Source organism: Falco naumanni, chromosome 4 (assembly GCF_017639655.2).
Source record: "Falco naumanni isolate bFalNau1 chromosome 4, bFalNau1.pat, whole genome shotgun sequence".
NCBI lineage: Eukaryota > Metazoa > Chordata > Aves > Falconiformes > Falconidae > Falco > Falco naumanni.
Genome location: NC_054057.1, coordinates 69,819,363 through 69,832,721, shown reverse-complemented (window position 1 = coordinate 69,832,721; position 13,359 = coordinate 69,819,363). Strand labels below are relative to the sequence as shown.

Below are 13,359 nucleotides of genomic sequence, written 5' to 3'. Positions count from 1 at the left end.
TTTTGAATTGTTACGAAGTAACATGTTTTATGTTACAAATAAGCAAAGCACATCAATGTCAAAAAAGCATGAGAGGCACACCCCCCACCCCCCCAGGAGTCTGAGCCATGATTTACAAGAAACTTTTTCAGTAATGGTGTACCTTTCCACTCGAAAACACTGTATCGTGAAAGGTATTAGTAGTCACTTCAGTGATTACACGCTGTTCAGGAAAATGGACTGAAGAGTCATCAACAAGATGCCTTTTCAAAGGACTGTAGAGAATACTGAAATTTTTTATGAAGTTCTCTGAAACAAGATTGATACATAACAAAAGTTATTTCAGTTTCACAAATATGTGATTTTGGCAGGTTTTACTTTGAAATTCAGAAGAACTTACAGAGAAAATACAAATTCAAACTTGCTTTCATTAATTTTTGACAGTTTGGTATCAACTCTTGAGTAACCACCACTGATGCAAAAACACAATGAGATTTCACTTTTTTGTCTTGCTCATTACAGTTGTCTTTTCACTTGCCACACTAATCTTCTTTCTACCCTTATTCAATGTACTATAATAATAATTCTCTACACTCCTAATCTAAGTATACACCTAGTAAGTAATAAAAGTATCCTCTCATCTAATTTTTCACTTTCTACATGGCATTGAAGTATTTGGCCCTTATCTTGAAGGCTCCACTTCTATTTGCATTTATTCTTTCATTTGTAATTATTTTCCCTGTAATTATCCTTTTGCTTTAGATCTTTAAAGACTGTGCTACTCCCATGCCAATATGACCAGCCAGCTTTTACTTACCAGTGACCACCTTCATTCAACTTCCTCCTTAGTTTTAAGGTATTTAACAAGCAGCTGGCCAGTGGTAAACATTGAAAACAAGCTCCAAAGCCCTCAACTACTTTCAGCTACACTGCTCTGAGCCTGGGCCATATTCTCTAAAATACTGTCAGGTACTGACTGTGTCCTCCTTTTCAATTTAGATAGAGAAATACTATTCTATGCATTATAAAATAAGAGTGTTCAACAACCAAGACATAGTATCAAACACATTAATTATTTGATCAAACAGAAACATCTTGTGCTGGTATTTCCAGTCCAAAAACTAGGCCCAAGTAAAACTGGCACTTTAGAACACACATATGAAATACCGTATCATCGTTTATCTCTGAAATGCAAGCAGCCATACATTTCATTTTATATTTACTATTTAGCATTTCAATAAATTCTCACACCAGATCAATTTTTTCTTTCTAGATTTGCAGATTTGGAATATCTATGTATGATTGAGTAATAACTGAAAGGAGGGGGCTAATTAAAAGACATACTTCTGAATTTTAGAAGCCATCTGTAAAAACTGAAACCTGTTAGAGGTGTTAAACACAAATCTATTTCACTATTTTAAAATGTCAAAAGTTAAAAGGCTTAAGGAAGCAAAATAATATTTTTTAAAAACCCACACACCCAAACATAAATCACAACAACTCCTTACAAAATACGTAGAAGCAAAAAATTTTCCCAAAGTTCAAATGACTTGGTATAGAATTACACTGTTACTCAGCAGAGAAACCTTCATGATGCTCAGGAAATCCTGTGACCCAAAAAAAGTTTGACAGGAAGTACTGGTAGCAGAAAGGGGAAGGAAATGTGTATCTCGTCACTCTGATCTTAATTTTTCCTGAGCATCCTTTTATAGTCACTGGGGTTTTTGTTTTTCCAGAGTGTTCTTCGGGGGTGGGGGGGGCTGGCATGCAGGCAGGATACAGGACTGGAGAGGATCCTTAACAAGAACACGACTATTTGTACTATGTTGTGCATGCTTTTGTGCTTATAGATTTATGGCAAAATATAAATGTAATTAATGCTATAAGAACTATATTGATACACCTTCTTGAACAATTTATTTTAATAGTGTGTTTACCTGAATTTACTTCCATGTTTACTTACACTGCTAGACATCAAAAACCCCTGCATTTTCTGCAGGTAGACTCTGACTTCATCATAATAGGTAAATGCATGTGGTTGGGCATGTTGTATCTTACTCGGTAACTTGCAAATAAACCAGACCTCTGATTGCTGGGTGGTTGGGGTTTTTTTGTTTGGTTTTGTGGTTTTTTTCCTCCTCCAATTCAGTCAAGAGATAGAGTATGGACAGATTTAGCCGAAATCACTTCAAAGGTCTGCCTTGAAAGCACACACCCTTTTCAAAATAAGCTGAAAACAATTTATAAGTTGGTTTCAGAGGACAAGAAAAAGGGCTAGTCTTGGCTAAGTGAGTAGTATCTCACAAAATTCTGGGGTATTTTAGTACACAGAACAGCTGAGCAAACATCAACATCACCTTTAATACACTAATGTCTTCTGTAATATCAAATGTATTAGATGCATAGTGATTTTTTTTTCCACAAGCAAGGTAGTGTAGATTTTACAAATTCTTTCAATACATCAGACAGTCAAGAATCGTATGTTTTGAGGTTCACTTCTTTTGAAGCAAATTATTTTTGGTATATAAAACTTAGTACTTACATCATCTAGAACACAATTCTACTATTTGGTTAAATACTAAATAAATTAGAATAAATTACAATTCGCAATGTTGACTATGGTCTCACTTTTCATAATGGCATTAAGTTTTCTATTCATAATCTTACTTGAAAACTTAATTTTCTTATTTCAAGCATTTATACAATGGATACCATACCTAGGGTAGATCCAACAAGTGACTGATTTTGATCCAGGACATAGTGCACTTCTTCTTTTAGGTCAACAATGGCGGCAAATTCCTTAAGATGAGTAGATCTCGATGCTCCTAGTCTCTCTGCATATATCCAAAAAAGATTCGAATCCAGCAGATAGAGATTCAAGGTTTTGTTGGTCCTGCAGCTCAGACCAGTGATGTTAGTGCCACTAATATGAAGGTCAGGAATAAAACAATTCCTATCCTCAATGTGAGGAATAGAATGTTGGGTGTTATCTTTCTTCCCATGGGAAGAAAACGCTACTTTGGGGGTCTGAAAGATGGTCTTCTCAGAACTAATGAAACTTAAAAAATGCCTGTTTACCGTCCTGCAACATGCAGTGTAATAGCTAAAGGGACTGTAGAAACTTAAGAAATTGCTGCATTCTATGGTATTTGATATAACTTGAAAAAAGGTATGTTCCTGGAGGTAGAAAGAGTCCAAAGCTGCTTCTATCTCTAAAAAATTACAGTGTGGCACATGGACTTTATTTGGTTTGACACCAAGTGTCTGGTTAATGCAAAGCTCACAAACATTGTGAGTTCTAGATATTGAATGCCACTGTGGAAGCACCACTGTGTTACAGCATGGGTACTTGGTTATTGAAAATGTTTCTGATAATTCCAAATGTGCATCTGGTACAGAGGAATCAAAAGCTGGTGCATCAGTGTCTTCTAAGTGTTGAGGGTCTGGCTCAGCTGCCTGGCTTTTATTACAGTTGTGGTATTCCAAGGCCACTTTGGTAATCTAGAGAGGGAAGAAAAAAAAATACAAAAGGCAAGATTAACTGTGTACAGTTCACTCAAATGCGGGTATCTGTTGCAGGTTTAACTATATATGCAATTAGAGATGGAGTATCAGAAACACGAAGTCGGCTACTCTCCTTTTTTCTTAGAAAAAATTACAGGAGGCTCTGACTTGACAACATTAGATTCTCAGATATTGCAGCATGTAAGAATTAAATGTACAGAAGAACAACAGAACAGTTTAAAATTTTTTTAGTCCACTACACTGACCTCAAGGTCCTCTTTGCATCATATTTATCACAGTGCAATAAAGCTACATTTTAATGTTAAATCCCATTACATGAAACGTTAATTAGTACAGGTTCCTGAATTCCCCTTATTTTTCAATATGAGGAGAAAATAAACAAAAGCACTCCTATATGAAAAGAGAATGGAGATTATTCCTGGTATAGGTTGGTGCACAAGTTTTGTAACCATCACCAACAGTGTTGGAGAAATGTTAGTATTCTCCCAGCCATAGGCATATAGTTGTAATCCTGCAGGTGTACTTTACATATAGTAACACGTAACTCACTGGAGAAGAAAGAAAAAATGGAAAAAAAAAAGAAAAAAGCCTGCCTCTCAGTGCAAGCATACCTGTGCTGCATCACCATTTTGTTTTTCATAACCCAGGGGAAACAAGCACTGAAAAAGGCACGTGTATGGACCATAGAAGGAATTCCCTTTCTAGGGGATAAATAACAGAACATACAAGAAAGGAAAATGAAAGTAAGTTTCCCTCCATCCTCATCTATCACATTAAACATAATCAAAACATAGAACATAACCACACTGCCTGCCTACACAAAAACACTTTGATAAGAATCATTATAATTATCAAATGGATGTTGAAGCACCACATCTAGAAGGGCTGCTGTGCCACAGGACCATCAATATTAAGATGTGGTCTATAGCAAGTTTGTTACAATCTAAGAATTTGTTTTCAATTTCACCCTGAAAACAGTCAGTTAAATACTTAGAAGAAACGACCCCTCAATACAGTGTAGCCTGAAGATTCTGACTACCTACAAAAAGAAACATGAGAAGAAATCATGAACAGAAAACCAGATTTGCAGTAAGAAATCTCATTTCAGTCAGCTATCAGAAAAAAAATATTTGCTCTGAGAGCTTTCAACATACAACTTGACAGACTTGTTCTTTGCAACTGCCTTACAGTCATGCGGTTTCATTGCTTGACGAAACCCACAGGATGGCTGCAGTAAACATCTCTTCCTATGCTAAACAAGTTGCATAATACCTCTCTATCAAAGTGCAGCTATACAAGATTAACTGGAATATTTTGTATCTCATTTCACATTTTGATATAGATAAATACTGTTATTTAGCAGAATGAAATCTGAAATGGAACATCTTATGTTGCACTGATTTAGTCTAAGTAGTACCTGTTACTAGAATGTTTAATCTGTGACAAGCATTCTTGAATTAAGTCTGCCAACAATAAGACAGGTTAGTAAAAGAATAATCACAGTACTTTCCCAGTCTTTCCACAAACATTTCCCCAACCCTATCTTACAGCAGTCTAGGTTTTATTGTGTCTATTTCTACTTTGGCTGAATAATTGTATCATAAGTTATTTTCATTTTTTTCCCCGTTGCTTCAGACACTGCAGTATCAATTAGGCCTCCTTGTGGAAATCACATATTCCAGGACATATGACAGTCATTCACATATGTAAGTCAGCATTGCCACCAAAACGTGGCCCCAGTTTTCATCTTCCACAGATGCTTGTTTCTTATTCCACGCTGTCCTATGTGACAACCCCTGCGCAGCTGTGTGGTATACTAAATGAGACAATGGGTTCCAGCTGAAAAATAGCCTAGGGAAAAAAAAATATTTTCCAGCCAAGTGAAGTTTCCCTATCTCATTTTACTGCACAGCTACACAAACTCCTGTCCTGGGCAGTTCAGAAATGAAAATAATGGCAGATAATGGCAAAACTGGAAGACAACTAAGGAACACAGAGGATATAAAAATAAGATTAGTTCACAGTAGTTTTTCAACTGTTCTATATTTCAAATAACACTGTCTGGTTTAATAAAAGGTCCATTCATCCTTGCTTAACCACCTCTGGAAAGATGGAAGGAGAGGAGAAATAGAATGAGGTGAATAAAACACAAGTCTAAATTTAATGACACTATTCACCAAGCTTCAGCGTTTCATATACCCTTTCCCTTTGGGAAATCTTTCAAATGCTCATCAGATCATACTCCAGATATTCTTGCTCTTTCATCTGAACTATTAATGTCAGCTGGAACAGAAGACCAAAGACCTGCATCTCTCACACAGCACTCACCACAGAAAGAAGGAGGTAAAGGAAAAGGTGCCTGTTCCAAACAGCTGTTGACACGAGACAAAGGTATGTTGTGTGGGATGCAAAGCGGCGTAAGGCAGTTGTGATAATGTGGCTTGAGAAAAAAGTGTTTTTGAATAATTGGAACAGTGAAATAAAATGAGGCATATTCACTATTAAACTCAGAACCCTGACTAGAGTTCTCAAGTTCTAGCATTTTTGAAGTAAAAAAAAAATAATAATTATTTCACTTACTTCGTCTAAAAGAGGATGAATTTCTGCTAGGGGGTTGTAAGGTATAAATATGAGAAGTGCTGGTCCTTTCTTCAGCTCATTGTTTAGAAGAAGGCTTTTTCCACCATGTGGTCTCAGCCAGCGTATAAGCATCTCTCTATTTTCTACAGCCCACTTGCAAATGTTCTCAGCAGTATAGTTCATGATGTCACTTGGATAGATCTTGAAAGGGAAAAAAATAATTATTTGTCCTCACTTGATTTAGTAATGAATGCAGTTCTCAAATATGGCATGCTTTTGTTACTGTAATGCCTAAAACTCTCTTCCTAAATTTAATGACACTATTCAGCAAGCTTCAGCATTCCATATACCCTTCCCCTCTTGGAAATCTTTCCAAATGCTCATTAGATCATAGCAACACATAATCTTTCAGGAAAAATGTACTATAGCAGGGAAGCTCTTCTTTCACTACATCTTTATAATCTTTACTTTTCTCCCTAGTATAAATTTTCTTTCTAAGTAAAAGAGCTCGGTCTCTAAGTTTGTATCATCACATATCTTGATTAACAGCATATTAGAAAACTTTCCCACTATTCACTCACTGTATTTACTCATTTTAAATTGGCCTTTTAAGACCCTACATCAAGACTGCATTTGAAACTGGTATTTCTTATTACTGAATGTGGGGAACAGAAATGCATAATAAAAACTGCACACAGCTTCTAGGGTCGTATTAATAAATTAAGGCAAGCTTATCTTAAACCATTTGCATGAACAGAAGTAGCTTTATGTATTTACCACTAGTTTAACCTGAAAAATCCATGTTTTCCCTATCTCAATAGACTAAACCACGTTACAATACCTGTCTTCACAGAGTTTCCACTTACAGTAGCAGTGTGGATAGGTAAGGTCTCTAGGCCAAATAGCAAATCTAAAAGTTAGTATTTTCAGTCTTAGTCTTCCAAAAATGAGGCAGATGGATTAAGAGTTACTATAGATTTACAATTAAATTGCATGATTTTTCTAATCAGTGTAATGTCATACCCTTAAACTGAAATGCAAGTTTTCACTATTCCTGCTCTCTCTCTCCACAAAATCTCTTTGCCCATATCCTCATTCAAGTAGCCTTCTAATTCTGGGCCACCGAAAAAGGTAAAAAAATCTAGGAAAAAGCTTTTGTGTAGTCATTTCTGAGGTGCTTGGTGGGGGGGGTGGTTGGCATTTGTTGGTTTTTGGTGGTGTTGTTTTTTTTTGGATAGAGACAAACAGATTGGATCTTACCTTCTGTTTAAAACAGCTGCTGACTGGTAGAATGAAAATGTGTATTACAGTACAAAAATACTATTCTGTGTCATAAAGCTCTGTGAAACACTTATTCATGGTCTACTACAACAGAGCTTCAATCTCCATGTACTGTCTCACAGTCACTACAACATAATACATACAATACTCACAAGAGATGCGTTGACATGTCTGTGCAAATACACACTGCCTGAACGCACCAGCGAGATCTCCTCTGCAACATGTTTATCTGTGATCACTCCAAAGCGTATTGTTCCAAGGTAATCTGAAAGGGAAAACTTCCAGGTTTTAAACACAATTATAAACACCAAGCTTCTCTCCTGAAAGCCCCAGAAGAACATCTCCAAACCAAAAAAACTAACATTGCTGTGTAAAGGCAGAGAAATCTTACTGAATATAGCAACTGCCAATATTGATGGTGAAGTGAGGTAGAAGAAAGTTGACAAGAGAAGGCAACAAGAACAAACATATTCCTCTTATGCACTCAAGGTACAGAGAATGTTAACCTGAATTGTCCAGTTTCTTGATTTGCATGTTAAATATTGTCGTGGTTTAACACAGCTAGCAACAAGCACCACGCAGCAGCCACTTGCTTGCTCCCCCTGACCCAGAGCGGTGGGTAGGAGAATTGGATAGGAATGTAAAACTCAAGGGTTGAGATAAGAACAATTTAATAATTTAAACAGAATAAAAAGGTAAGAACAACAACAATAACAATAATAATAACAACAATTATTATAATGGAAAGGTGGTGAAAAGGATAAAATCCAAAGGAAAAGGGAGAAAGTAAAACAAGTGAATCACTGTACAACTGCTCGCTACCAGATGACTGATGCCCAGCCAGTCCCCAAGCAACGATCCCCCCCCAGCTAACCCTCCAGGTTTCTATACAAAGCATGACACGGAATACCTCTTTGGCTGCTTCAGGGCAGCTGACCTGGCTGTGTCCCCTCCCAGTCTCTTGTGCCCCCCCCAGCATTCTGGCTGGCAAGGCCAGAGAAACCAAAAAAGTCCTTGACTTACTATAAACATTACCCAGCAAAAACCAAAAACATCAGTACCTTACCAACATTGTTCTCACGTCAGATCCAAAACACAGCACTGTACTAGCTACTAAGAAGAAAGTTAACTCCATCCCAGCCAAAACCAGGACAAATGGTATCAGAGATGCACCTTGCTACACATTATGGCATCTCAAAAGCCAAGATAAGATATTCGTATAAGGAAGAGGTACAAACATAGACTGCTCAGATGAAATACATTTACAGTAAATATGTATTTTAAAATACATATTATAGTATTTATATATTTATAAATATGTACACACAAAGATAGAATGCTTCTCATCTTTACGTTGCAAAAAAAACATCCCAACATATAAGTGGGCAAATTACAGAGCAAAATACAGGAGAACAGAGTCTATATCATATTCCAAGTCAGCTGCAAAATAAAAATCAGGATAATGGTATCAATTTCCTTCACTTGCTGACAGGCAGAAATGTCCATAAAATGTGTTAATCTTAAAAGTTATGGAAGTTCTATCCACAACTTACAACATGTGCCCCTACCCTATACATTAATTATATACAATGTTTGCATATTTAAACACAAGTGGGTTTGTATTTTAGATGAGTAATGCAAAACAACACGGGGAGAAAGCCCTTCTCTACCATGCTACCTTGTACCAGCTCTGCAACTCCACTCAGGAAAGCTCTTTGTTGAATTTAGTTACCAAGTACTGACAGAGACAAGTTCATCCTGATGCCTCTGAACGTGGCATCTCAAACGTTGCACAAAATACTCTCGGATTCAACTTAAATGATAGTCTGATTATGGCTCTATATGGGTTGCAGCTACACACGTAGGTTTTTGAGGAAACTGTATCTTAATGCATTCTTGAATAGTAGCCTGTCATATACTTTATTCCGTGATGGCCGATCACATAATAAGCCTTTTATGTAAGCAAACCTCACACTGTAATCGAAGAGTCTCATAATTAAATCAACATCAAGAAACACTCAAAAGGGATTAATTCCCAAGTTACAAGATATTACAAAAAACTACTGAAGCCCATATACATAACTCATTCACAGATGCCTTAAATAATGAAAATGAAGCTTTTACCTTTCTTTAATGAATGCAATGCTGACGTGAAGAATGTTAAATAACCAGGCGGTTGAGGTGAAGCATTGAATTCAAAATATCCTAGAACTCCAGGCTGAAATAATAAGAACTAAAGTTAGTTAAGCTATTTTCAAGTATAAGTATATGGGACACAGCAATTATTTGCCTACAGTAAAGCACAGCAGTTTTTTAAAAGACAACATTTACTGAAGAACAGTCACTTTATGCTGCAAGAAAAAATTTAATATTAAAAGACTGAACATAATCAGTTCTAAGGCTGTCATTCAAAAGCTATGTATGACAGAGGGTTTTTATGGAGGTAGATGCATGTTTCAAACCGCCTATTTCCCCAGTTAGCTATTACAGTTCACTAAAAGCAATTAGTATTTTTTCACAACTACTTTATGAGTCAGTTCCAGCAGCAGCATAAGAACCAGCAGCATCATAAAGACTTCTTTTAGAATTGGAATATCAAATGTGATTTTTCAGAACATAAGTTAAACAGCAACATTTTAATTGTTCACTGTGTTGCACATAATTAGTGACTACATATGAATTCACACGTTGTGCGTAAATACCTGAACTGCTAAGCGAACTTATCATCCCATCATTAAGCTATCAGTCACTGTACATTCTTTCAGTATATCCTGCAGGAGTCAGTGAAAGATCAGCTGCATGAAAATAAGGAAAGAGCCTCATATCCCACCTGCACATCCATAAAGCTCTTCAAACTGTCAAACAGACAATTCAGAATTTTAAAGACTCATCTCTAAATAGGCCTATGAACTTTGCCATGTATGAAGCCTGAATGGCTTCATAATAAATTTAGAAAGAGAATCTGGGAGAAGCTGACTTGGAACAGAGAGATGCACAGTCTTTAGACCTCTCCTGTTCCAGAATTCTGATTATGTTTTGGTTTAAAATTTCACAAAATATAATCTGTTAAAAATTATTAATTTTTTTTTTAATGCATCACTCAAATTGGCTCAATACATTTTCAGGACAGAGTATGTGATATAATTTGGTTATTTTGTGTTATTTGTTTCACAGTTCCACCAGTGTATACAGAAAGAACATCTGATATACAAAGAAAGGGCACTCTAGGGATTGATGTAGAACAAAAGAATCCAGACTCACCAATCACCCATTTGTGCAGCAAATATATTCCCACATAAGTATTTTAATTTGGTATTTCAGAGGCTGCTTTATTTTTGTTGAGTTTTACATATACAATTTTTATTTTTAAAACACAAACATATTTTTTACATGTTACTGTCATTAGTGATATGAAGTAGTTATTCATACCAGCCATATGAATTGAGCTAATTCAGTATGAATTAGCAATCTCAGGATGTTCACCAATAACAACTTTGCCCATTCCAACTAAAACCTGCTCTTTTTAGGCAGCAATTCTCTTTCACAAATGAATGCTAAACACAAAACCCTTGTTCATAAAGATTCCCTCTGAGGGACCCCAGGAAAATCATCAATAATAAAAATGAGTTACAAGCAATTAGTGAAATTTCTGCAATAACAACTGTCAAGCCAGAAATAAAAATATAAATAAAATAGAAATGAAAAAATACAGGAAAACAGCAGCACTCACTTTTCTTTTTTAAACTATAAACAGGTTAGTAATTAGTGTTCATCTTTTTCTTCTAGTACCAATTTAAGATAGTAAAAAGAAACAATCCCTTATAGCAAACTTTTAAAGCATTCAAGTGAACCAAACCAATGAGACAGGTAATATGATCAAAATTTTAGTTTCCCATTTCCTAGGACCATTTTTTAATACCATTTCTGTACGAAGTGAATTTACAGTATCGAATAGCGAATGAAGGAAGACTCAAAAAAGTGGCAGTAAAATGAGACAAGAAGCTAAAAGTCAGACCTAGAAATATTTATAAAGTTACTAAAAAAGGTGATGTTCTGATTCTGAGTGCCAGTTCTGTTGTACACCAATAACAGCTTAAGACTTCCAGATTGTGAAGAGTAAGATGTTCCTTAGAGACATGTTTGGAAAGTGTTTTTTTCAGTAAGAAAAAACTGTAGTGAGACAGTATATATTAGTGCTATATACCTAATGAGTAATCTGGTTCATTAATGTCCTTTTAATGATCATCCCAGAATAGTTAAAATCTCCTCCCTGTTACAGGCTGCAATTATACATAAGAGGAAAGCGTCTAAAATGCTCTTTTTCTTCTCAAGTACTATGGATATTTTCCTGTTCCTCTGTCAGAATGAAGAGATTCACTTGCTTCACTTATGTTCATTTTAACAAAACTGAACGCTTTAGGGGCAAGCAACTAACAGGGAATCTCGCTCCGTACAACTAAGAGTCAAGCCTTACGGAAAAGGTATCGCAATGGAAATAAGAGGTTCCTGGTTTTTAATACAAATATGCTAAAAGGAGCTTGACAGCAGCAACTCCCACTTTCTTTCATGCAAGAAACTCCAAACACTCACTGGTGTAGCAATAGCTACCTGCACACAGTTTATGTGGACATCTACATACAAGCTGTTATTGATGATGAGCCGCTTCCAGGCAACCATCTTCATGCAGGCAGTCAGGAATAATCAGCTGAATAGGATTTGACTTGCTGCTATATAAAGTTGGAGGATAAAATATTGCAATGTGACACAGGGATAGTTAAAAGACACAGCACGAGCACTGGCGTTGCTAGAGCGAAGCTTACTGGAGCTTTTCTGTCCATGAAAAAATTTTCAGCACCTGTCTCAAACCAAGTGTCTGTAGGAAAGGTTTTGGACCAAACTTGACTGTGTCAATAGCGAAGAGTCTCTAGCACCATCTCCTAATGAAACTCATATATGGAAATACAAAATCATTAGTTGTAGTGTAGCCTATTTCTTGCTTGGTCTCTACACCAGAGGAATGGAAAGCAATGTGTGATGCCAATTAAATCAAACACTTAATAGACTTGACAAGAATCTCAACAATTACAGAACAGCAAGTTCATGACAATTTAAGAACTAGCAGAGATCTTCAGGTGAGTATTTTTTATTGGAGAACAGCCAGCATGGTTTTATTATTGAACCATTCCTCACATCTATCACAGTTCTTTGAAGGAACGAGCAAGCATGTAGATGACTGATCTACTCAATGCAGCATACTGTAACTCCCCAAAAGCCTACAAGAAATTACCGAACACAATGGAAGAAACCAAGGTGATAAGGGATAACACAGAAGGTCCTCTTCTAGATTAGTAGAAAAGATAGGAAACTACAGGTAGAAGTAACTGTTTTTCCAGAAAGCCAGGCAGCCAGGATGTGTACTGATGCTCATGTAGTTCAGCATTTCCACAAATACTTTAGAAAAGGGATAGAAGGGTGAGGAACAAAATGTGCGAAGGCTATTGGGAATCATCAAAACTACAGCTGGCTCAGAAGAGTAGCAGAAGGACAGTATTCGATGACTATGTGATGAAAGAGCCCTGAAATGTAAAGGCCAATAAATGTAAAGTAATGGGAACACAGAACAGAAAAAATCCCACAGCTACTGATTAGCTTTTACAATTAGGTAAATGCTTTTACTACTCAATTAAGTTATTTCTATCCCAATTTGTATTTATTTTTGTTTTGGTTATATCGCATTGAGGTAAGGGAGATTGGTTGGTTGGGTTTTTTTCCAGATCCTCAGACTTGTGCAGGTAGGCAATTCCTGCCACATATCTGTAAACACAGAAAACAGCAAAAGGAAAGGAATGTGTTATCTCTGGGGAACAGAGGAACCTGTATTACATACCACTGATTTTATACTGTAGAAGAAACGGTTGACTGATATTAATTAAATTTACAAGTCTGTTGATTTTCTAACTGCATTAAAAACATCATATATCCAGAACTGAAAGC

The 13,359-nt window shown here is 36.3% G+C and overlaps 1 protein-coding gene across 5 annotated transcripts in view; it reads right to left on the bottom strand.

The window, feature by feature from the left end:
* The window catches only part of TXNDC11 (thioredoxin domain containing 11), a 41,322-nt gene that overhangs the window by 16,213 nt on the left and 11,750 nt on the right, over positions 1-13,359 (bottom strand). For all 5 annotated transcript variants that reach the window (XM_040589708.1, XM_040589709.1, XM_040589706.1 and 2 more), the window contains 5 exons: positions 9,490-9,583; positions 7,518-7,630; positions 6,085-6,285; positions 2,697-3,480; positions 143-288 (listed from right to left, as the gene is read on the bottom strand). In XM_040589708.1, the coding sequence (XP_040445642.1) occupies positions 143-288; positions 2,697-3,480; positions 6,085-6,285; positions 7,518-7,630; positions 9,490-9,583 (1,338 nt within the window). The remainder of the gene's footprint in view (positions 1-142; positions 289-2,696; positions 3,481-6,084; positions 6,286-7,517; positions 7,631-9,489; positions 9,584-13,359) is intronic.